This window comes from Trichosurus vulpecula, chromosome 3, assembly GCF_011100635.1.
Source record: "Trichosurus vulpecula isolate mTriVul1 chromosome 3, mTriVul1.pri, whole genome shotgun sequence".
NCBI classification, from domain to species: domain Eukaryota; kingdom Metazoa; phylum Chordata; class Mammalia; order Diprotodontia; family Phalangeridae; genus Trichosurus; species Trichosurus vulpecula.
In genome coordinates, this window is record NC_050575.1 from 104,784,475 (window position 1) to 104,811,235 (window position 26,761).

Genomic DNA, 26,761 nt, shown 5'->3' on the forward strand with positions numbered 1-26,761 from the left:
CCTTAAACTTTGTCATGGCCCCAATCTCCTTAATTTTCATGATCTTTGTCTCTTGTCTACCTCAACCATAGTTGGGAGTGATCATGCCTTAGATACCTACTGTTTCTCCTCCCAACCCTGCCTTTGGCACTCCTCACTGTATTTGTCCCAGGTGCCAGATTTCCTAACTATGGCTGTATTTTAAAATAGGGTTTTCCCATGCTGTGTATCACCTTTCACCATTCTTCTCACTTCAGATAGGTTCCCTAATCTAGCCTCTCAGAAAGCACCATTACCACCGCACACACTCTCTACTCTCCCCTTCTTCACCTTTATAAGCAAAACCCTTGGAGTTCAGGAAAAACAAAAAGTCACTGATTGAGGGAGAAGCTAGGGGTTGGCCCAGCAGGATTTGGCAGTGCCATTTATATTCTGCATCAAGAGGGGCAAGAAGAGAGTGGCAACTAGTTCAGCAAAGAATGAATGCAAGAGACAAAGAAAAGCTATAGAAAGGTATTGGAATGGAAATTAAACAGGATAAAGGGGGAGGGGGCTGTTGAATAGAGCAATGGAAAGTGTTCCCAACCTTGTATTTTTCTGCCCCAAAGCTGAAGCCTGCCTGGGTGTGATAAATACAAATACATTAGGAGTCAGAAAGAACCAATGTGATTAAAATCCTCAGGCAACAGAGAAAGCGAGTGAGAATAAGAAGCCAGGGACACAACATCAGGTCTAGGTGAGGACAGAAAAGATTAAGGAAGGAAGAAAAGAATAAGTGGAAAGAAAAAAAGAGAGGGGAAAGCAACATTTTTTTCTTTAAAAAATGAAAAGATAGAAAAACTTTAGCTAAATAATTAATTTCTTTTGGCTCTATATTTAGCATTTAGAAAAGGAAATGATGAACCTTCTAGAAGAAGGAAAGAAAAGCAACTGACAAAAGCAGAGAATGAAAAGAATCACCCATGAATTCCTTGCCTACGTGTTTATAATACAGCCCCGGGCAGATACTCTCAACAAACAGGAAATTCAAGAGAAAGAAAAGTGTTGAAATCATGAAGCAAGTCATGTAGGTGATAAAGTAATTGGTGTGTCTGAAAACCTAAGGACAGAGGGAATTTATTTATCATTTCTCCTTTTGCACCAGGACCCCCACTCCCCAACCTGGGAGAGGAGGGAGTTTTTCCCTGCCTCCTTCCTGTGCTCTCTTCCAGAACCCAGAGCACCCTTGTATTAAGGGTAGAGTAGTAATTCCTGTCAGTATGATCAGACAAATAGAATCAGAAGGAGATAGACGGCATAGCGGTAGCAAGTATACAGGTGTGAGAAGCATGCAGCTCAATAGTCAGTATTATAAGAGCTTTAATTGCTTCCTCAAGGAAAGAATTGAAAGGAGTTTATGTAAGAGATTTTCTGGCCCTGTGACTGGTAAAATGGTCCTGGGAGATCCAGAAGACAGGGCAGCAATGATGCATTTCATAGGTGACAGTGGGCCAAAGTCAAAGATTCAGGGTAGCTTCCACCTTCATGATGGCATCAGGTTCATGTTCCATCATTACCTTTTCTTTTGTGAGTTAGCATAACTCTTATGGGTCTCTTTTCATGGTATTCAGTGCCAAGAAGTAAATCTTGTTTGCATGTCATCTGGGAGAGAGGAGATTTCTAGGGAGAGGGCCACTCGTTCCTGTGAAGCTATTACAAGAGCTCTCTGGAAACACAATCTGGATTGGTTAGATAAGTGTTCCTGAAACCCAAATATACTGCACACCAGTAAAATATTTAAATTCTCTACTGTAGATGACTTCACTTCCCAGAGACTCACCATGGTGGCTGTAATCAGTGTGGTCAGAGAGCTGAGGGGGGAACGGGAGTTTGGGTGAGAAGAACATAACTTGGCAGAAGAAAAGGAGAGGATTTTTATACTTACGTGATTTAAGAAGTAAGAACTTCATAGTTGTGTGGGCCAATAAAAATCTGATGTGACAAGATCTGGCCCTAGGCTTTGCTGGATAACATGTGCCCTACACTATCTCTGGAGAGTGTCTTCTCACAAACATTCCTCCATCCAGGGGCCTCTGAAGCTCCAGGGCAGCTTTTAGTGATGATTTAGAGAATCTGCTACCATGAGACTCTTAACTCCCACAGCACAGGAGTGGATAAGACTTCATGGGCCCTGAGAGAAGATGGATTGTCCCTATTCTGTCTGGGATAATCTTGAGGAGTAGCTTCTTAGTCAAGGGAGTGGGAGCCCAGTTTTTGTGAGCTGGAAATTCAGGCAAAGCATTTGCAAGGCATATAAAAATGCTGCTCTAGTCAGTGCTTCTTGCTGAAAAGATAAGCAGAAAAATTCTCCCTTCCCCTCCCTGACCTCCCCTCCCCTCCCCTTCCCTCCCTTCACCTCTCTCCACCCCAAGGAAAATCCATGTTTAAAACGTTTCCACCATTGATTTGTTCATTCAACAAGCATTGATTAAGCACTTGCTGTGCATTAGACACTAAGCAGTGTGCTGGAGACACAAAAACAAGAGCAAAATAGTCCCTGCCCTCAAGGATCTAATATTCTATTCGGTTGTGCAACATACATACACACACACACAGACACACACACAGACACACACACACACACATATATATATATATATACACACACACACACACACACACACACTCATAGGTAGCTACAAAGTATACACAAAAATATGGAGGGAAGGTACTGATGATTGGAAGGGTGAGGAGAGGCGTCCAGGGGAAGAAGAAGCTGAGGCGTGAAGGAAGCTAGAGATTATAAAGTATGTAAAGAAAGTGAATTCTAGGAATTAGGTGAGCCTGTGTGAAGGCATGGAAACAGGCAATAAGGTGGCATGTACAGGGAGTAAAGAGTGGCCCAGTTAAACTGGTATGTAGAATGCATGAGGACGTGCCATGTGTAATTTATGTGGAAAGCTATGCTGGAATCAGATAATGGAGGGTTTTGAAGACAGAAGAATGGGAGGGGTTTTTTAAATCACACAATAAAGAGCCGCCGGACATTCTTGACCAGAAAAGTGACACGGCCAGGCCTGTGCTTTAGGGATACGATTTTGGAAGCTTTGTGGAAGAAGCTAGGTTAGAGTGGGGAAAGTCTGGAGACAAGACCACTTTTGACAGTATCCTATTGCAGTAGTCCAGATGAGGGCCTGCGTTAGGGTAGTGTCCATGGGAGTGAAGAGGAGATAAAAGATGCCAGAGTTTTGGTGGAGGAAGAGTAAATAAGATTTGTTGATTGATCAGATATGAGGGGTGAGGCAGCAAGAAAAACAAAGGTTGCTACCTGCCTAGGTTGTGATCCTGGCTGAGGGAGAGGAGGATGGGGCTGCCTGCTACAGAAATTAGGAAGTTGGGTAGGTTTGAAGAAATAGAGAATGAGTTCCATTTTGGGTATGCTGAGTTTGAAATACCTATGGTACTTCCATTTGGAAATATCCAAGGAACAGCTAATGATAAAGGATTAGAGCTCAAGAGAAAGACTAAAAACATATATGTATATATATATATATATATATATATATATATATATATATATATATGTGTGTGTGTGTGTGTGTGTGTGTGTGTATACACACACACACACACATACACGTGTATATACATATACATATATATCTCAGAGTCATCTGTGAGGAGATGATATTTGAATCTATGGGAGGGAATGAAGGAATATAGAGAAAGGAGAGGAGAGGGGCCTGCACAGGTTTAGAGCAGCACCTACAGGATTCAGGAAGTAGCCAAAGTTGATCTCTAAAGCCACTGCCCCTGGAGGAATGCCCACTATCTATGTCAAATCAAATCCATGACTCGGGGGTTACATTGTATTTTAAGTTGTTCTGTGGACTAAGGATAGATGATGCGTCATTCTCTAGGAGGCTTTAGCTTCAAGGTAGATTTCCTGGTAGGAGACAGTCGGGTCATGGCACCCAGCACCTTAAAGAAAAAGAAAATGAGACAAGGTCTTGAGTTTCTAATAAATCCCAGCCCACCCTCTTGGGGAGAAGCCTTTCTAAAAGAAACCATGGTCAATAGCAATGACCGATAAGCCCTTCCTTTGGGATATAAAGATATAGGATATGACAGTAGTGATTCTCAAATGCACCTACAAATGGAAAAATACTCTCTCTGGATTATCCCTTGGAGCATGAAGAAGAGGAGGAGGAGGAAGAAAAGGAGGAAGATTGATAGTGATGACAGTGGTGGTGATGATTATAATCACGTTGATGGTACTGTGTGGACCTTTACCTTCCACTAGGTATCTAAGCAATCTCTGCAGAATTACCTGCCTTCTTTCAATTCACTCTTGCATGATGAGAGCATTAACATTTCTAATACTTCTAGGAAATGATTTTTCAGCTACACAATTCATTGTAATGAGCCGAATCTCTTTTCTCTGAGAAATACTATCTTTTATCTTCCTTATTGCCCAATGGACAGAAAGAAGGGACTGATCAAATATCTTGTCCAAATGCTGTTCCCTCCAAAGTTTCTCTCTCATATGTGTTTCCCTCTTTAGGGATATTTGGAGTGGCTGATTTGTTATGTAAACTTTTATTTGCAGCAAAGTTGGTGGTTGAGTAGGATATGAAAGGGCTCTGTGGAAAGGGGAAATCTCAGTGATTTATGGTTTACCAAATGCTTTCCTCACATGGCCATGGAAGCACAAATGTTCTTAATGCACAGGCTCTGGACCTCAGAAGCCACCTATCCCAACCCCTGTTGGAACAGACATCCCTTCTACCCTATGCCAAACAGATGCTCATCTAACTTCTGTTTGAAAATTCCCAGTGACCAGGAAATTCACTACTTCCTGAGGCAAGCCATTCCCCTTTTGAACGGTAAATATTATGAAACAATTCCTTTGCCCATCTCTTGACAGAGAGGTGATAGACGCAGGGTGCAGAATGAGACATAGATTTTCAGGGATGAGCAATGTGGGAATTTGTTTTGCCTGACTATACATATTAGTCACAAGGGTTTTTTGTTCTCTTTTATTTTCAATATGGGTGGGGGAGAAAATAAACTTTTGGTAAGTGAAAAAAATAAAATTAATTTTGAAAAAGAAAAGGCATTCCATACATAAAGCCTAAACCTGATGCTCTGCAATTCCACTACACAACTTTTTGTTAAGTCTTCCCTACTTAAGGCCCTGGAAATACAAAGATAACTACCTACTCATTCTCTGACTTCAAAAAGCTTACATTCTACTGAGGGAGGGGGTACAGCAAACATGTTGTACACTGATAACTACAGTAGAAGGTATGGTATTGATGGGGACAAAAGAGAAAATAGTCAATGTTAGAAGAGAAAGAGAATAAATTTTAGCTGGGGGAATCGATCATAGAAGGCTCCATGGAGGAGACAGCCCAAGCTGATCTTGGAAGAAGATGGAATAGTGATGCCTTCTAATTGCTTTCCCTGAATCCAGCCTATATTTCCTCTTCACACAGCTGTCAAGCTGATATTCCTAAAGCATAGGTTGGATCATTCCCTGGCTCAAAAAGCTCCAGTGAGTCTTTATTTCCTCTAGCATAAAATACAAACTCCTCTTTTATCTTTCCCTGTTGATCACACCCCATTGCTCCTTACAGATTCCATATTCCAGCCAAACTGGCACACTTATTGTTCCCCAAACACAACATTCTGACTCTCACCCCCATGCCTTTTCATAGACTGTTCTGTGGAATACCCTTTTCCTCCTCTCTGCCATCTCTTAGAACCCCGAGATCCCTTCAAAGCTCAGCTCAGTTACTATTTCCTGCAAGAGACTATTCTCGATTCCCTCAGTAATTAGTAATTTCTTTCGTATTTCTTTCGTAAATTTTTTTAATCGGCAGCTACATAGAATTCCTGATCTTCCTGAATTCAAATTTGGCTTCAGCCACTATGTCACCCTGGACAAGTAACTGAACCCTTCTTACCTCAGTTTCCCCCTCTGTACAATGTACTGGAGAAATGGCAAACTACTGCAGTATGTTTGCCAAGAAAACCCCAAATGGCAGTTACAGTGAGCAATGAAAATGACTGAACAGCAACAACAAAAATTTTGCAATTACTTATCTATGTTTATTTTGTACTTCCTCAGTAGAATGCAAGCTCCTTGAGGGAAGGGACTGTGTTTTATTTTAATTTGTATCTTCAGCACCTAGTTGCAATGCCCATCACATAAAAGATGCTTAACAATTTTTTTAATTGGATTGACACGAACTATTGAAGAAAAAGGATTTCTGGTCAGGCAGAGATAAGAAAGGGATACATTCTAAGCATGGCATATGCATTCTATGAACACATGAATTTGGGAGATAATATGTTGAACTCAAGGATGAGCCAGTAGTCTATGGTGTCTGAAATAGAGTGTATGAAGGAGAATAATCAAAATGTAAACAAGAATCCAATTGTGGAAGACCTGAAATGAAGGAGTTTCTATTTTATTCTTTGGACAACAGGGAGTCAGTGAAAATTTCTGAGCAAGGATGTGTCATGGTTAGGCCCACACATGAAGAAGGTTATTTTGACAACTTTGTGAAAGTCAGGCTGCACAGGAGAGAGACCAGAGGCAGGAAGACCAGTAAGAAGTGATTGCTATAACCAAGGTGAAAAGTGACAAAAATCTCAAGCAGGTTGGTAACAATATGAGTGGAGAGGAGACAGGTCTGAGAAATATTGTACAGGCAACATCGACAGGATCCAACACACAGCTTTCTACCCAATTTACAAATGAGACATCCACTATTTTATACGTCAGAACGCTGAGGGTCAGAACAGTCACACAGTAGTCAGCATTTGTGCTTGGGACTAAGGTTACTAACTCCAAGTCCGGTGTCCTTTTCACTAGCACAGTCTGAGCATTTGTCCCAACCTCCCCAGAAAACTGGCCACTCTATGCTTGTCTGTAAATTGATGATCTGTTCTAAGCCCTTACCTCCAGCATGGGACTGATGACAGTGAAAGATAGAGAGTTCCCATTTCTCCATCCCTTAGTTTTCTTTTTTTTTATTATTTTTTTGGAGGGGGAAAGGCAGGGCAATTGGGACTTGCTCAAGGTCACAGTGTGTCAAGTGTCTGAGGCAGGATTTGAACTCAGGTCCTCCTGACTCGAGGGCTGGTGCTCTACTCACTGCCCCCATCCCTTAGTTTTCAAAGTGTTTTCCTCAGTCCAACTCATGGACTTGGGCATCTCCCATTCGGATCCCTCCTCCCTCCTGTTCTAGCTGGGCTCTGCCAGCAATATCTTCCTACATCCCATGTGTCTGTATCTAATCCTTGTTCTTCAGATCATGCAAATCTTGCTAGTGGATGCCTGGAACAGACAGAACTCACTTTTTCTCATACTCTTTCCTCCTTTTCTGGCAACTTCAACTCCTATAGGCTAAGTTGTGAAAGAGCTTAGTAATCTGAATTTCCCTAGGCCAGGAGTGACAGCCATAGACTTAGAGCAACTGGGAGGGACCTTGGAGAGTGAACCTTAGTGAGCCCAACTCCCTTTATTTTCTCATTCAGGGAGTCACATTTATAAATAATTTCATTTACACAGAATATACATCAAATGGCTACTGGGAGTGTTGACAGCAGAAAGCACTGGAATCAAGACTCAGAAGCCCTGGGTTTGATTTCTGTCTCTGACACTTCCTCGCTGTAAAACCCTGGGAAAGTTGCTTAATCTCCTTGAGTCTCAATTCCCTCATTTGCAAAATGAGTCTAACACGTGTACTACTTCTTCACCAGGATAGTTGTGAGGAAAAAGTTTTGTAAACCTTAAAAGCACAGTAGAAGCATGATCTACCATGGTCAGTAGAGAATAAATTTGTCATAGGAAGGGGCCTGTTCAGCAGCAGCTCTGCCCTTTATATCCTAGCATGCCATCTACATGCCTCAATGATAATCTTCTCAAACACATTCGCCTCTTGCTCTTCCGGGTATAACTTGTAACTATTCCTCTCCCAAGAGATGTGGTTTGTTAGTAACCCTTCATGCCTTCCCTTCCCCTGCAGCTCCATAGTTGCTTTTGTAGGATCATAAACTGGAAAGCACCTTTGAGTTCACCCAGTCCAACTCAGTTATTTTATAGAAGGGAAATTGAGGTCAGTCTTCAAGTTGAAATGTCTTGCCCAAGGTCACAGAGGCCACAGACAGCAATGGCAGAATTCCGACCCATTGCAATGCTGGCAATAAACCAGATCTTTCCTGGGCTTTACCATCATGATTCTACCAAGAGGAGTTCTTATTCATGCATTTACTCAGCAGGCATTTATTAAGTGCCTACTGCGTGCAACACACTAGGATGTGCAATTCTCTCAGTGCAATGTTCAAGTTTATGCAGTCTGTTTTCCTGTTGTCTAAACGTTAGAGAGCTTTTTGCTTCCACATGATCCTCACTAACTTCCCTTCTTGTCTTGAATATCAAATGAGGGACACCAAATTAGTTTCTTTTCAAGCTTGCGGAATGTAGATAGCGTGTAATGAGCATTCTGGAGCTCTTTGTAAATTGCCTGGTATAAACTCCTCCATGTTGTCGACTTCCCTATCTTTCTCCATGTGTATGTGTGTAAACATAATTTTTCATCCACCTAATTATATAAAGTTAGAAAAATAAGGGACAGAAACAATATGAGCATCTCCCATAAGTAATAAATAAGCTATGAAGATAATGCTACCCTTCCCTTTCTAAAATCCTAGAGCGGGGATTTCAATTGGATTCTGTCCTTTAATGAAAGCTCACAATCTCTCTTTGGGTCTGCTGTTGGAGGAATTCGCACTTGATGTGTTATAAGGTCAGCAGGGGAACTCGAGGTTCTTATTCTCACCCAGCAGCTGATGATCCGGGCGTCGCAGCTTCTCATCACCAATCTGTTTCCTCACATCTAACCTATGTTAGAAGTGCACGAACCTGGGTTTGAGTCCTTTGCTGAACCTCATAACATACTTGGCCTGTGTCCCCATCCCAAGTATTCAAATTGCTCTGGCTGGCATCATCTCCAGACAATACAGAATTGAAGGAGCTCTGGGAATCTCAGTTTGCCACATCTATGTTCCTTAGGGCAGTGTTTCTAAAAGGGTGTGCCATGAATTGGATGCAACTATGTGCCCATGTTCACATTTCCTTATTCTCCCTCAGTGTGTCCCTAGCAAAGACTACCACTGTGCTATGAGCAAAATGAGTTTGGAACTTTTTTTTTAAACCAAGAACCATCTCATTGGGGCAAACCCTTCCATAGCATCCCCTGCTCTCATTCATTTTCAGCTGACCTCAATGAAAACTCTTTCTGGGAAGGATGGGGAAACAAACACAGTCCACTTTGGATGAAATACCAATCTGGATTTGATCTAGTCTTCAAATCAATCAGATATTCAGGCCAGGAACAGAGTTCCAACATTGTCATAGTATGAAAACATGAATATGGGAAGGATGTTTGATTTATTCATAATAGGGAACTCCTTGGACCCATACAAGCAATTATAGCCTATCTTTAATTTAACAGATAAGCCCTAAGGATTTCCTTGAAGCACAGAGAGGTTCAGGGATTTGTCCCAGGTCACAATATCAAGGTTAGGATCTGAATCCAAGTTTTCCTGATATAAATTATATATATACTTAGAGTTTTATTTTTTAACACATCTGTGATTTCAGTAGTATAGGGAACTCTTGTGATGATGACCTCCCTCTACAGACCCTTTTCTGCAGCTTTCTGTAGTCTTAGACTGGGGGTGCCCAGAACTTTGAGGAGCTAAATAAATTGTACCAAGCCGTAGTCGGTATGTGTCAGAGGCAGAATTCAAACACAGATCTTCCTGATTCTAAAACCAGCTCTCTGGCCACTATATTACACTACTCATCATCATATTACAAAAAGTAATTAATACAGGATTTTACCATAGAAGAGTCTGGTAGATTCCCAGGACCATTGGGACCACCCTTTGAGAAACACTGCCTTAAAATAAAGCTAATGTTGCAGTGGGGAGTAACTTCATGTAGAATGAATTTGGGAGCTAACTAGCCCTCCCCAACTTCTCCTTTGGGTTTTTGCCTGTAACTACAGTCCATTATAATGAACTCAAAGGGAATATCCAACTTCTTTTTACTGGATGGGATATTTTTCCTCAATTAAATATTATTTGAAAGAAATTGGCTTGCTGTTATTTTTATACCAAGATTTTGGTTTAAATGATCACTTTTGACATGAAGTCTTTGGTCACTGGTGGCCTTATTTTTATTATGACTTTGCACTTGGTTGTTTTGGTATGGATAACAATAGTAACTCATGATAATTTTTTAAAAATTCTGCAAGATCCATTCAGGAAAAATAAAATAATTAGATAAAATACAGAAAATAATTCCATTTTTTAAAAAATGAACGTGAAAGAGGCAGCGTAGAATAGTGCTAGACTTGAAATCAGAACGACTTGGATTTGAATCATATATGTGATAATGGGAAAGTCACTTAACTTCTCTGAGCCTCAGTTTTCTTATCTGTAAAATGGGCAAAAGGAGGGCTGATTGAATGGCATCAACAGTCCCTTCCAGTTCTAAATCTCTGATGCTATGAAAATGAAGCCTGTGTGTTGCCTAGCATATGAAAGCAGTTCAAATTTTCTTTGGCCTCCCCTTTCATAGGGCCTTCTATAAAAGCACCAAAGCTGAGTGGCCTGGGAAGTCATGGCTAGTGCATTTCAGCATCTGGGTCCAAACCTACAAGAGACTGGCCACGGGTTAGCAAAGATTCCCCACACTCCAGTCCCTTCGATGCAATGTGTGATTTTCCTTCCTCTCTCACTCTAACTCCAGAAGGTCCATTTTTCTAAAACTCCCCTCACCTTTCTCCCTCTCTTTTCAGATGACCACTCAAGAGTCAGACTGCTGATGCTGGATGGAGACCCACACTCAGACTACATTAATGCCAACTACATTGATGTAAGTGTCCAACTTCGTGGAGATGCTATGGTGAGAAACACATTTAGTAGCCTGAAAGCCATTAAACTTCTGGCCACAATGAGATCATTGCTCAGAAGCAGCACACTTCTTCCTGCCCAAAACACGCCATTCTGATCTCCCCTCCACCTCCTTTTTACCTCACCCCCAACTCCGCCATCGCCTGGAGACCTGGTGTGATTGAGTTTGAGACCTTAGGTTCTCATCCTCATACTCTGGACCCATATCCATACACTTACATTTCTGTTAGAAATCTCCAAAGGTTAAAAATAACCCAAGGTGTCCTCTTTCTCTAAGTGCTGCAAGTATAGAAGAGAAAGAGTCCTTTCTTGAAGTCTTAGATTCTTCCTCTGAAAAATGGGGATAAAAATCCCTACTGAGGATTTGGTGACAATGAGTCAGCTACCATTGAACAGGACTCCCCAGGGGATGGGACAGAGTAGATGTGCTTTTGCTCAGGTAGAAGAAGGAAAGCTCCATGAGGATTTCTGGTTTGGGCCAACTGAGGTTAGAACATTCAGCCAGTCAGTTAGGATTTAATAAGAGCCCTCAAGTGAAACTTTTGTTGTCGTTCAGTCATTTCAGTTGGTTTCAGCCCTTCATGACCCCTTTTGGGGTTTTCTTGGCAAAGACACTGGAGTGGTTTGCTATTTCCTTTTCCAGCTCATTTTATAGATGAGGAAACGGAGGCCGATGGGATTAAGTGACTTGCCTGTGGTCACACAAGCTGGTATCTATAGGCTGGATTTGAACTCAGGGCCTCCTGACTACAGGCCCAGCCCTCTATCTATTGTGCCACCTTGCTGCTCTCCCAAGTGAAGTGGCAAAGTACAAATGCCTTGCTTGGGTATGAGAAGAAAGACCCCATGGGGAATTCTGGCTTGGGTCAAGCTAGCTTGATTTGGGAGTAGCTCATCATTCCTTCTTTCTCCTATCCCTGCCAGGCCTGGGAGTCATTCCACCTATTAACCTGATTATAAATTGTAAATATTGCTATTGATAGTAACAAGCCTTAATAATAATGATGATGTCTCAGATTTTATAAGTACAATACCAAAACATTTACTAAATACTTCCCATGTGCAGAGAACTGCACTAAGTGCACAGTGTTTAACTAAGACATGGTCCTGTCCTTCAGGAGTTCATGGTCTAGTAAGGAGATAAGACATGAACCGAGATGAATTACAGTTTACATGCACAATAGTACGTGATATGTGCATTGAAGAGGTGCAAACAAAGTGGTATGTGATATCTGAATGGGAATGCCATTATAACCAGGGAAGATTAGAGAGGGCTTCCTGGAGGAAATGGGCTTTGAAAGATAGGTAGGAGATCAGCGGTAAAGAGGAAACGAGAAAACATTCTAGGCATAAGGAATAACATGGACAAAATTAGCTTGAGGGAGGAGGAAGTGGAGAGGTTAATCTATTCTGGACGGACTTGAGATTGTGGGGAAGGGGACAATGAAATAGGACTGGAAAGGCAGAGTAGAGGTATGTTGAGGAAGGCTTTGAATGTCCAGAAAAGGAGTTTATATGTTATCCTAGAGGTAAGAAGGAACCCTTGAAGACTTTTTTTAGCAAAGGAATGACATCAGATATATGTTTAAAAAACAGTCTCAGGGGCAGCTAGTGGATAGAGCACAGGCCCCAGAGTCAGGAGGACCTGAGTTTAAATGCAGCCTCAGGCACTTGACACTTACTAGCTGTGTGACCCTGGGCAAGTCGTGTAACCCCGACTTTCTCACACAAAAAACTATGAAAGTACTATGAAAAATGAATTGTAAGGAGAACGCTTTCCCATAGGGCTTTCAAATACATTCTTATTTTGTTGTCTCTGAAGCTATGGGTAGGGATTATTATCCCCAGTTTTCAAATGAAAAGACCAAGGCTTAGAGAAATGAAATGATTGGTTCAAGTTCACATATCCAATAAGTGGTAGGCTGCTAACTCAAATACAGGTCTTTGGAGCCCAGGGCTCTTTCCATCATCCCATTCCTGTGTGGAGAGGCAGCATCTCCCCAAACAGCCGGCCGACTATCCATGATATAATCAGTGCATCCAAGAATGGGTCATTAATTCACTACAAAAGGAAAGAAATAATAAAGCTTCATTAAAATGAATCTATTTGGATAATTGGAATGGACATTACAAGGCATGCCTGTGTCTCAAGAGTCTGTGGTTGCCGGCTGAAGCGTCTGTTCATTGGCTTTATTTCTATGCCTCTGAAAGCACTGGCTACTTGAATCTGTTATAAATGACTAGCTTAAAAATAAATATTGTATCTGGGTCCCAAATAAGTAACAGATGCATGAGTGTAGAGTGAGATAAATGTATTTTGGACACAAACCTATTTCACGTTCCCCATAGTCATATGGGGGAAGGCCTATTACTGGTTTTCAGAGTATTTGTGTGCTGTGTAGGTGGGATTTAAATGAATTAAAAGTTCTTTTCTGGCTAGAAGTTTTCTTATACCAAGTTAATAATCCATCTTCCTTTATCAGAAAAATATATATGTTTTTGCTGTCAAGGGGGATAAGAGCTGTAGGAAGAAAAGAAAGCTAAAACACTCTTGTGGGACTGCAAATTGGGCCAACCATTCTGGAAAGCAATTTGGAATCATGCCCCCCAAAAGTGACTAAAATTGTCCCTACCGATCAATGTGGAGGTCCCCTGCTAGGTTTATATCCCAAGCAGGTCAAAGAGAGAGAGTAATGTCCTACATGTGCTAAAATGTTCAGAGCACCAATTTTTTTTCTTCTGTTTGGTAACATGACCTAGAAATAATGTAGATGCCTATCAATTGAACAAGGGTAATCACATTATGAATGTAATAGAATATTTGCTATTTGTTGTTGTAGAGTCATTTTCCAGTTATATCTTACTCTTCATGACCCCATTTGGAGTTTTCTTGGCAAAGATACTGGAGTGGTTTGCCATTTCCTTCTCCAGCTCATTTGATAGGTGAAAATGAGGTTAATTGACTTGCCTAGGGTCTCACAGCTAGTAAGTTTCTGAAGTCGGACTTGAACTCAGGTAATGGAGTCATCCTGACTCCAGGCCCAGCACTGTATCTCCTGTACCACCTAACTGCCCAACTGAATATCACTGCCTCATAAGATATGGCAAACAGGAGTAATTCTGACGAACATAAGAACACTTAAATGAACCGATGCAGGGTGGATTAAATAGAACCTAGGAGACGGTATACATAGTGACTACAACAATGTAAATAGAAAGGATCATGTAACAAAATTAAATGCTTAATAATCATAATGATGAAGCTTGGCCCTGAATAAGGGCAGAGAAAATAAACTCCCTTCCTGTCATCACAAAGTTGAAGTCCTGTAGGTGGGAAATATGCCATATGCTTTCATAGTCAATAAATTAATTGGTTTTATTGAACTGTTTTTTTCCTTTTAAGTCTTTGTTACAAGGAAAGGCAAAATGGACAGGGGAGAGGGAAGGTCTATTGTTCGGAAATGAATGTGATATAAAACCAAAGACATCAATTTTTGAAATAATTTTTATACTCTAGTATTTTATTTTCCAAATTACATGTAAAGACAATTTTTGACATTCTTTTTTTTTATTTTGAATTCCAAATTTTCAATTTCCCTCCCTCACCTACCCCTTCCCTAATATGGTAAGCAATTTTATCTAGGTTATATCTGTACATATCATGTAAAACGTATTTTCATATTAGTTGTGTTGTGAAAGAAGAAACAGACCAAAAGAAGAAAAACACGAAAAGATAAAGTGAAAAATAGTATGCTTCAATCTGCATTTAAACTCTACCAGTTCTTTCTGTGAATGTAAATAGCATTTTCCATCATGAATCCTTTGGAACTTGCTGAGAATAGCTAAGTCATTCACGGTTAATCATTGCACAATATTGCTGTTACTCTTTACAATGTTCTCCTGGTTCTGTTCACTTTACTTGTATCAGTTCATTCAGTCTTTCCAGGCTGAACGAAATTTGGGATGGAAGAGGGAAGAACATAGGATATTGGGAGTGTGAACATACAATAACATCCTCTTTTGATTCGCTAGCTCAAAATGTAGTCAGATTCTTCTCCCCTCTCCTACCATCTTAATAAGAATAATTTTAATTTCCATAGCATTTGTAACAGTTATCAATGCACTTTCCCCACAAACATGCTGTGAAATACTTTGTGTGTGTGTGTGTATACACATATAATCCCCATTTTACATATCAAAGAATCACAGAAGTTCATATCTAGAAGGGATCTCAGAAGTTGTCCAGTCCAAACTGTACCTTACCAATAGTTTCTTCTACAACATCTCCCACAACTCTCACACATTTTATACATGAATCATTGTTTGGCTGAACATCCACCATTAAGTACTTGGGAAGTTGATTATTTTAACCCAAATATAGAACTTTGCATTTATTCTTGTTACATCTTATTTGACTCAGCCCAACATTTTAACTGATTGAAACCCTTTTCTACCCTGACTTTTTCATCCTTTGTGTTAATTATCCCTTCTAGCTTCATGTAATTTGAAAATTTGACAAGAATGACGTTTAAGGTTTCATCCAAGTCGTTAGCAACAGTGTTGAAAAGGAAAGGGCCAAAGACAGGTCTCTGGAACGCTGTTTTGGAGGCCTCTCTCCAAGTGGATGTTGACTCATTAATGACTATTTTAATCCTCTACTCCTAGACTTCTCTTTCTCCTCCATGAAGCCTGGCCACATAGTAGGTACTCTGTAAATACTTGGAGATTGTGACTCAGTATAAAGACTCTTGGATCAAATACCTCCTCTGATGATAGTGGATGGCCCAAGACAAGTTATTTAACTGGTGTATTGCAGAGAGGCAGATTTTAGCCCAATCTAAGGAGGGAAAGGGCAGCTAGGTGGCACAGAGGTAGAGCGCTATGCCTGGAGTCAGGAAGATTTGAGTTCAAATCCAGCCTCAGATACTTCCTAGTTGCATAACCCTGGGCAAGTCACTTAACCCTATTTGCCTCAGTTTACTCATCTATAAAATTATCTGGAGAAGGAAGTGGCAAACCACTCCAATGTCTCTGCCAAGAAAACCCCAAATGGGGTCACGAAGAGTTGGGCATGACTATAAACCACTAAACAATAGGGGTAAAAGTCCTAGTAATTAGATGCATCCAAAAATGGGATGTGCTGCTTCAGGAAATTATAGCTTCTACATAACCATGTGTCAAGGATGTCGGAGGAGGGTTTACTACTCTGGTAAGATGACCTCTGCCATCCTCTCTAGCTTTGAAACATGGGATTCTTACTAGCCTACAATTTCCTCATCTGTAAAATGGAATTAATACCTACCCTACCAGCCTTCTTCACATGGTTGTCATGAGAAAAAGGCTTTGTCACGCACTAAATAAATTAATGTTATTGTTGTTTGATCGATGTGTGTGCAGCAGCCAGTTCCTTCTCTTCTCTGCCCTGTTTCCCTTCTGAGCAGCTTAGGCCAGGCCGTAATGTACATAAAAAAAGAGTAATGTCAGCACACATGTGCTTCTAAAGCTGTCTGTGCCAGCAGGCACACCTGGAAGGAATAGTTGGGCTGATCTTCAAAGCCAGAGAATATACCATTTCCTTCAACTCTGTATGGTATCCACTGACTATTTCTCCTTCCTCTCTTATTTAGGGATACCACCGACCTCGTCATTACATTGCCACTCAAGGTAAGTGCATTCCTCTCTCAATTTCTTTTGGTGACCTGAAGGTCTGTCAGAGCAGAGCTCCATCTGAATGACTGTAGGAGACGAGGGATCCCAGATTCACATCTGCCCACTCTGCCTTTCTTTCTGTCACTCAGGACAGGTGTCATGTGGGAGTTAGCTCTTGAACTAAGCTCTGAAGGGAGCCTAGGATTCAGAAAGGTGGAAGTGAGGAGAGAGTGCATTCCAAGCATGGGGATAACCTAGGCAAAGCAACTGGATATGAAACACCACGTGTAGGGAGCAGCATGCAGGTCCGTTCTTCTGCGCTGTAGGGCATACTAAGGGCAGTGATGTGTAACAGACCTACACAGGTAGGCTGGAACCAGATTGGGAAGGGATTTAAATGCAGAGGACTTTCCATTTTGCCCCAGAAGTCCTGGAAGTTTTTGAGCAGAGGAGGATGTGGTCAGACCTCATCTTTAGCAGGTCACCATGGAAATTGTGTAAAGGATGGCTTAGATAGGCGACCAGAGGTAGGGAAGTCAAAAAGGAGGCTACTGAAATTCAGATGAGAGGTGATGAGGGCCTGAACTTGTTCAGTGGCTGGGTGAGCAGACAGGACAGGACAGTTACTAGAGATATTGTGGAAGCAGAATTTACAAGAGTCAGAAGTTTATCAGATACTGTGGATGAGAGTGAGTGAGTGGTCAAGGTTGATGCTGAGGTTGTGAATCTGTATGCCTTAAAAGCATGGTAGCACCTTCAATGGAAATGGGGAAGTTAGGAAGTACTGAAAGTTTTAGAAGAAGAATAATGGATTCTCTTTCATACATGTGGAGTAAAAAATGGAATTTACATTAGGATTACATTTGGAAATGCCCCCAAACCAATTGATAATGTGGGCATAGAGCTCAAGAGGGAGATTAAAGCTACATATAGAGATCTGGGAGTCTCTTGTATAGAGGTCATTGGGATAAGGAATGATCAAGGCCCTATCGCAGCAGTCCAGAGGATATTTAGTCCACCCTACTGTTCAGACACACAAGTGGTATGGTGTGATGGAGAGAGCAGTGAACAAGGCATCAGAAGCCTTCAACTCCTCTGCTTACTAATTACATGACCATGGGAGAGTCATTTCACTCTCTGGGCTAGAGTTTCCTAAACTATAAAATGAAAAGGTTAGATGAGATGATCTCTAAGGCCCCTCAGTTCCAACCTTCTGTGATCTACAGGGAAGGTTGTCATAGAAACGCCCTCAACTGCAAACACCATAAATCGGGAATATCTCTTCCTATCTGTTTTACCATTATCTCATGCAACTCCTACATTAAGACTTATACCAAAACTCTTAAGCCTTGGGTCATGATGGGGTGCAGAACTTCACCATTCAGAGCATGGCCATCAACTTTTAGAGTATGTGGGAGTCAGGTCAACTGTAAAAGTAGAAGAGGGTGGGGGTGATTACTTTGTGGCTTTGTGGTAGAGATTGGACAATAGTATCCCCAGGCACCATAAATTCAACATCACCTTTGTACCTCATTGTGGTGATGGGGAATGGGAAGCTGATAGGAAGTCTGACAGAAGTATTTCAGATAAAGGATGGGGGATAAAGAATAGTGTTGCACGTGAAGAGTGTGGCATAAAAAAGAGGATAACTATTGTTGAGCCACCACATCTGTGCTTCTAGGTGTAACATGCTTTGAAGCAGGGCTTGTCCCATCCAAGCTAAGAATGAGCTTAATAGCCAGCAGTAAAATACCATGGAAACATACCTAAATTATTGCAATAGCCTGGATCTTCAGTCAAAGGGACTGAGTCCAAAACTTGACTGCCATTTACTACTACTTGCATGACCTTGGTCAAATATTTTAACTTGTTTTGGCCTCAGTTTCATCCATAAAATGAAGCAATTGGGCTGGATACCCATTAAGATGCCTTCTTGCTCTGAATCTGATTCAAGTTCTCTAAATTGGTTTGGTTCTTTTATTCCTCTTTTCTGAACTACAGGCTCAGTGCAAAGAACCCAAAACATTAGCAATTTAAGTGTGAAATAGAAATTGACACAGAAAAGAATAGAAACAAAAAACAAAAGACCTGAAAGTCATGAGCACAAGTAAAAGTGTAGTATACTGAAGAATGCTACAGGCTAGGAAGCCACAAATCCTGTTCTCTCTCTAAGCTCTGCCACAAACTAGTTCTGCCTCTCTGGACTTCTTTCAGTTCCCTCCTCTTTAAAAATGAACAGATTTGTCTAAATCAGAGGTCTTCAAAGTAGAGGCTGCACTTCCTGTCCTCCACTGGGGCTTGACTCCAGGGATTGTGTGGTCAACGAATCAGAAAGGTGGGAAGCCTGTAATGGCCAGTTGAGGAATTTGTCTCCAACACAACCACATCTACCTCACTTCCAACACTATCACCCATCTCACTTTCTCAGATTTACAAATTTTGATTATGAGATGCTTAGGGCATTTAATTTAATTTAATTTAATTAGGGTAATTAAATCTCTACTAATACACCCGCAGCAGCAGCTGTGACAGAATCAATTGGGAAAATCCTCCCCCTATTCCTTTTAATTTTGGAAGAATCAATCAACAAGCATTTACTTGGACTGTGCACAGTACTAGGAAATACAACAGTCTCTACTCTCAGGGATCTCATAGTCTAATAGGGGAGACAATATGCAAACAACTGTGTATTAACAAGATAAATACAGGATAAATTGGAAATAATCAATGGAGGGAAGGCATGAGCATTAAGGGAGATTGGGAAAGGCTTCTTGTAGAAAGTGGGATTATAGCTGGGACTTGAAGGAAGCTAAGGAGTCCAAGAGATGGAGATGAGGAGGAAGAGAATTCTAAGCATGGAGGACAACCTATGAAAATGCGCAGAATCAAAAGATGGAGTGTCTCGTTTGAGGAACAGGAAAGGGGCAAGTAACACTGGATGGCAGAGTATGTGGGAGAGAGTGCAAGGTGTGAGAAGACTAGAATGTAGCCAGGTAATAAGGTCTTTGAATACCAAACAGGATTTTGTATCTGATTCTAGAGGTAGTATCAATGTGGTGGGTAGGGCGGGGTGTAGGGAGGTGACATGGTCATACTTGAGCTTTAAGAAGATCAATTAGCTGAGTAGAGGATGGACTGGAATGGGGAGAGATGTGAGATAGGAAGACATCTTCAGGCTATTAAAATAGTTTAGGCATGAGGTGATGGGGCTCTGGACCATGGCAGCAACAGTGTCCTAAGAGAGAAGGAAATATATATATATATATATATATATATATATATATATCAGAGATGTTACAAAGGTAGAATCAGCAGCAGTTGGTAACAGATTGGATATGGAGGATACGAGAGAATAAGAAATTGAGAATGATACCTAGGGCAGAGGTAGAGCCAAGATGGTGGAGAAAAGGTAAGAAGTTGCCTGAGATCTCCACAGTCTCCCTTGAAATAACTTTAAATCATGCCTCAAAATGAATTCTAGAGTGATGAAACCCCCAAAAGGACAAGGTGAAACAATTTTTCATCCTAAGATCACTTAGAAGGACTGCAGAAAAGGTCTGTCTCACTTGAGCAAAAGGGGAGCGTAGCCCACCATGGGCTGTATCCAGGCAAGTCAGTGGGAGGCTATTAGCCACAGCACAGATCAGCCACCAAGGCCCCAAAGTCATGGCTCAATAGGCCAGGCACAGCAGGCCAGCTGTGAGGCCTCCAACCCCAAAGCAGCTGGCTAGTGGGCAGGCCCAGAGGCCTCAGAACAGCTGGCTAAACTGGACTGAGAGAAACCAGTGCAGCAGGTAAACTGTCAGCCCTGGAGGCCCCAATGCAGAAAGCCAATGGCCAGCTTCCTGGTCCCTCACACAAGAATCTTGGGACAGTGCCCTCTGTGCCCCAGGAGCAGAGCTCAACTGGACAAGACATGAAATAGGCTGGAAAATGAACAAAAACCAACAAACAAAAAGCCCTGACCATAGAAAGCTGCTATGGCAACAGGGAAGATCAAAACACAAACTCAGGAGAGAACAACAGTGTCAAAATGCCTGCATATGAAACCTCAGTGAGAAATGTGAATTGATCTCAGGCCCAAAAAGTCCTCATGGAAGAGTTCAAAAAGGATTTTAAAAATCAAATACAGAGGTAGAAGAAAAATTGGACAAAGAAATAAGACATATACAAGAGAACCATGAAAAAAAGAATCAACAGCTTGGAAAAAGAAAACAACTCCTTAAAAAGTAGAATTGGCCAAATGGAAAAGGAGGTTAAAAAAATCCAATGAAGAAAACAACTCCTTAAAAAGTAGAATTGGCCAGACAGAAAAGGGAGTACAAAAACTCACTGAAGAAAATAGTCCCTTTAAAATTAGAATTGGGCAAGTGGAAGCTAATGACTTTGTGAGACACTAAGAGCCAAACAAAATCAAAACAATGAAAAAATAGAAGATGCACAATGCTTCATTAGAAAAACAACTGACCTGGAAAATAGGTCCAGGAGAGATAATTTAAGAATTATTGGACTACCTGAAAGCCATGATCAAAAAAAGAAACTGGACAGCATCTTTCAAGAAATTATTAAGGAAAACCGCCTTGAAATCCTAGAACTAGAGAGTAAAATAGTAATTGAAAGACTCTACCAATCACCTCCTGAAAGAGATCCCAAAATGAAAATTCCCAGGAATATTATAGCCAAATTCCAGAACTCTCAGTTGGAGGAGAAAATACTACAAGCAACCCGAAAGAAATAATTAAAATATCAAGGAGTCACAATTAGGATTACACAGGATTTAGCAGCTTCTATGTTAAAGGATCGTAGGGTGCATGGAATATGAGAATGACACCTGTGATGTGACTTTGGGTCACTGGAAGAATGGTGGTGTCATCAACAGTGTCAAATTATTTTGGAGATACCCTCTTTCCCAGAGCTAAGCCCCAGCAAGCAGGCTGTGTCCTTAGCTTGGCATAACAATAATCCTTTGTGCTCAGGGTGATAACACCCTCTGGTAAAATATGTTGCTTGGACCAGCACCAGGTGTTCACTAAGGGATTGAGCTCCCTCTTTCCCAGGGCTGTCCATCATATATTCACAATCCCTGTTTCTGGTCACTGACAGGTCCTGCACTCCTGTTCTCATCACAGAACGCTGGTTCTGTGTCCCACAGGGTGGGCACTACCTCCAAGACTTGGGACAACTTCCCGTGGGATCCAAAAACGTCTGTGTTGTCCCAATAAATGCTAACCATGAGAACTATCTAAAGCTCTAAGAATGGCTGTCCTGTGGGCCAACCCCTTTCATGTATATAAGTGGTCCCAGCTTTAGCAACCTTAAGCCCTCTTTTTTTTAGGAGGGAGGAAGGGAGAGGGGGAATGCTTCCATATGCATGCATCATTTTCCTCACTCTGAAATTAATTAAACTTCTGATTCTCCTGTCTCCAGCCTACTCTGTTTGTTTGGCACTAGCCACCCACAGGTTAGAGGCTGGTTCTGGTCCGGTTGACAACAGGATTATCTTTCCTCCTAACCCTCCCTCTTTCCCAAACTTCCCTGTTATTATGGAGGACATCACCATTGTTCCAGTAACCCAGGTTCATAACCTTGCTGTGTTCTTCAGCTCCTCCCTGTCCCTCACCCCAGGTGTTCATCCAAACTCGTTTCTACCTCCAGATATCTCTCACCTGTCCCCTCCTCTCTACTCACACAGCCTCCTACCCCGGTTCGGGTTCTCATGCCCTGGACTATCTCAATGGCCTCCTAACGGGCCTCCAGTTCCTTTCCTCTCCAGTCCATTCTACCCAGACGCCAAAGTGATTTTTCTGAAGCACAGATTCTGATACTCAGCAAACTCCAGTGGCTCCTCTTTGCCTCGAGAATCAATTATTACTTCATCTTTATCTACTTTTCTTAATTTTCTGTTTTTGCATGAATTTTATAATGCATATAATTGTAAGTGTAGTGGTGCATGTATATAACTTTATTTTTTGAACTTTTTAATTTAACATTTTACTTTCCCCTCAATTACATGTAAAAACAATTTTAACATTTGTTTTTTAAAAATTTTGAGTTCCAAATTTTCCCCTTCTCTTCTTCCCCAGCTTGCATTGAGAAGGCAAGCAGCTTGATATAGGTTATGGCATGTATATAACTTTGTACGCATACTGGAGGTGGTAAAAATGTTTTGTTGATCCAAAAAGTTTAGAGACTACTCCCCCGGCTGACATCCAGCTTTCCACAATTCTGTGATTCTCTGATGGTCAAGTTGTGATCAAGGTCAACATAGCAATGAAGCAGCATAGCAAGCAAATGTTAATAAGTCCCAGTTCCCCAAGGAAATATTCTAGAGAGAACTTTGGGGGATCAGTTTCAAAACCCAAATACTCTGACAGGAATCTGGGGCTGCTTTAGCATTTCATAGTCACTTGTTTCCTGGACTGCTTTGCACATGAGCACACAAGGACTGGGATCTGTGATTGCCACGCTGGTCACAGTTGTCAAGACAGCAGTGCATGTCAGAGCTGACAGATCCCCTGAGTAGAGGGCCATCCCTAAGGTGGCCCAGGGCTTTGGGGCAAATCACGCCATGCTTTTCTCCTCCTGTCCTTCAGGGCACACAGACATATCCTGCCTCAGAAAGTAAGAAGCTGCATGACTCATTGGCACCAAGCCTCTATCAAGTGGAATGAGTCAGGAAGCCTGGGAAGAGTTAGCAGATTTGAGGAGCACAGTAAGGAGACCAGAGTTTGGATCCTGGTTCTATTAACTTAATCTCTTTGTAAAATAAAGGTCATAGACCTCGATCTGGAAGGTCATAGACCTCTGGGATAGCTAATCTAGGGCAACCCCCCTCATTTTGTAAATGAGGAAACCGAGACCCAGAGGGGGTAGGTGACTTGCGTACTGCACAGATAGAAAGCATCACAGGTGAGGTTGGAAGCCAGATCCTGACTCTAGTGCCAGTACCCTTCCAACTCCAAATTGTAATACCTTGGCTCTGCCACCTCCTAGTCATGTGACCTTGCCACTGCAGCTACTTCACCCTTTTGGGAACAACAAACACTGCACAACCAACCTCACAGAGCTCTTTTTGAAACAAGAAATGGCTTTGGAAATGTGGGCTGTGAGATCAGCTTACAGTGAAGTTGACGTCAAAGTCGCCTTGACAAAGGCTAAGGGATTTTTAGAAAAGGACAGCCCAAGGTATGTGTATAATAAAAATAACTGACTATTTTTCACGGCAATTAAATGTTTTCAAAGCCTTTTACAGACATCATCTTTTCTGATCAGCACAGCAACACTGTGAGGGAGGTATATTATTATTATTTATTATTATACCCACTTAATAAATGGGGAAACTGAGGTTTCAAGAGGTTAAGTGATTTGCTAAGGGCCAAACAGTGTCTAAGGTGGAATTCAAAGCCAGTCCTTCTTGACTGTAACTCATGGATGGTCTATTTGTATGTATTAGAACCTTGGATCCTCTTTTAGCTTCCTGATCCAGAACTGTTTTCTTCTTCACCCAATGTCTCCCTCAATCACTGCTGCAGAGGGGTTGGAGATGTCGAGGTAACCCTGTACTAGAGCAGATAGGCTGCTGAATTTGGAGTCAGGAAGACTTGAATGTGAATCTTATCTCAGACACTTACTAGCTCTGTGACCTTGGACAAATCTCTTGACCTCTCTGGATCTTATTTTCCTCATCTGGAAGAAAAGGGAATTGGATTCAATGGCCTGGAAGGTTCCTTCCAGCTTAAAAGCAACGATTTTATGGTCTGTGTAAATGCTGTTTTCCTGCCCCACATTGACCCCCATACCTCAGAATGTAAGCTTCTTGAAGGCTGGGACTATTTTTTATTTGTGTTTTTGTAATCTCCATGCCTAGGATGGTGTTTGGTACATATTGACAAAGGTTCATTGAATGAATAAAAAGACAATTTGCTGTACTACAGGGAGAGCTCCAACTGTAACTTTGGAACTGGATGCCTCACCCTCTCTTCTAATGGATACACAAAATGAGAATTGAATCTTCAGTGAATTTCTCAGTCTCTCCCTGCAAGTTATCAGCCAAGACCAGTCAGGTGTCCAACCCTCATAATTGGGCACACAGACCCTGAGCATTCAGAGATGATTGCTAGGCTTTTCCAATGGTTCTTGGTTCCCTGTCCTACCTTAAAACACCATGATCAAGGTGATGCCTTGTAGCTCAGATCCTGAGGCTCTAATGTTTTTTTCTTCCTTGGTAGGTCCAATGCAGGAAACTGTCAAGGACTTTTGGAGGATGATTTGGCAGGAGAATTCAGCCAGTGTCGTGATGGTGACAAATCTCGTGGAAGTGGGAAGGGTAAGCTGTTCAGAAGATGATTTCTCCAGTGGCCACAAAAAGCTGAAGCAAAGTAAAACTCCATTCTTTGTCTCCATCTTCTTCATGAAAAGAGTTAGCTACCCTTAGAGGGACATCATAAAAGTGGGTCCTATAGAAAATATACCTACATAAGATGTGAGACACCCTCCCTGTACCATCAGGACCCCAGGACACTCACCTTTTAGGGTCTGATATTCTGTCTCCTCCCAGGCCCTAATGCTCAACTTTAGCTCATCCCTCCAGGCCTTTGCCTTCTTCACCCCATCATTTTACCTTCCTATCCTCATAACCATTTTCTCCCACTTCCCACTCTTAACTTTTTTAGTACTACTGTGATAGCACTTATCTTGCTTAAGCTGACTGGAGTTTCACACTGCTCCATTGCTTCTAGGCACTATAGTTAACTTAGCCATGCCTGGCATGGTGGCTACCCGACCAAGGCACTGACCTCCTCCTATGTTTGAATGGATCCATTATCTCGTTATCCTCCCAACATGTTGAAGGCCTTCTTCTGGCTCTTTTACTCTGATGCGGGTGCTCATGAAGCCCTCCGGCTGTCTGTGTGTCATCCTTCATTCTCTGCCTCCTTTTTCAGCCTTTCATGTCTTTAATCTATGATACACCATTTCTGACACACCAATCATGGCAGCCACCCACTGACCCAGGTCAGCTAGGCACATTTAGCTTGAAATCCAGATTAAGTCCCACTTGTGTTTATTAAAAATGAAAGCTCATAGTAAGGTTGGTTCTCTTCTCCACAAGCTGAGTTTTTACCATTTGTATTTTCTATCCTCTCTACTTTTGCTGCAGGTGAAGTGTGTTAGGTATTGGCCAGATGACACTGAAGTTTATGGAGATATTAAAGTCACATTAATTGAAACAGAGCCGCTGGCTGAGTATGTCATACGCACATTTACTGTTCAAAAGGTAAGCCAATCCTTTGGATGTTAATAATGAAACCTCACTTGGGAAATGAGAAAACTTGCCAAAATATAAGATAGGAATAGGGAGAAATGTATGATTTTTAGCTATGGAGACAAGCTTGACCACTACTTCCCACCTCCCCATCTATTTCTCTTTACTCCTCTATGTGCATCTGATGAAGACCAGCTTGCTGATATGTGTAGATTTTGCTGCATGTGTGTGTTGATATAGCTCTATATAACTTCATTTTATCTTTGCACTAAGCTTCATCTATACTGGCTGACTTTAGCATTCATTTGGACTTGGAATTTTATCTTGCCCAAGTTAAGGGGATGGGCCAATATGAACTGTGAAGAAGACAGTGGTGATTGGGGGAAAAGGTAGTCTCTCTCCCAAGAAGGGAGAGCATTTCAGATAGAAAGACAGGGACAGGATCAAAGAGGAGGGAATGGAAAGATGGACAAAGGAGTGAATGAAAAAAACATTTTTAAGTGCTTCTTATGTGCCAAGCACTGTGCTAGTGGTTGGGAATACAAAAGCAAGGCAATCCCTGCCCTCCAGTAACTAACATTCCAAGGGGAGAAATAACACATATCCTTATATGTAGTTGCCAGAAGAAAGTTTTGATTTCTAAGAATTAGAGAAATGCTGAGTGGAACAGAAGAGGACCTTGTGCATTATCCAGAAATAATAGTAGTAATAATTCGATTACTGTTCTCAGAGTAAGAGATAGAATTGGGAGGAGCTGTCCTCCTGTAGGAGAGCAGATGGCAAGATGTCGGGTGTGGACGGATGGAAATGTTCTATGCCTGGCTAGCTATACTGCGCTGAAGTTTGCACTTGCTTGCTCACCAGTCAGAACAGCTCAGCACCAGGGTTCAGAATTCCAAA

At 41.6% G+C, this 26,761-nt stretch overlaps 1 protein-coding gene across 1 annotated transcript in view; it reads left to right on the forward strand.

Annotated features, from left to right (window-relative positions):
• PTPRT (protein tyrosine phosphatase receptor type T) overlaps positions 1-26,761 on the forward strand; it is a 360,616-nt gene that overhangs the window by 289,284 nt on the left and 44,571 nt on the right. The window contains exons 14-17 of the mRNA XM_036749775.1: positions 10,836-10,912; positions 16,578-16,614; positions 24,828-24,925; positions 25,757-25,873. Of these exons, the coding sequence (XP_036605670.1) occupies positions 10,836-10,912; positions 16,578-16,614; positions 24,828-24,925; positions 25,757-25,873 (329 nt within the window). The remainder of the gene's footprint in view (positions 1-10,835; positions 10,913-16,577; positions 16,615-24,827; positions 24,926-25,756; positions 25,874-26,761) is intronic.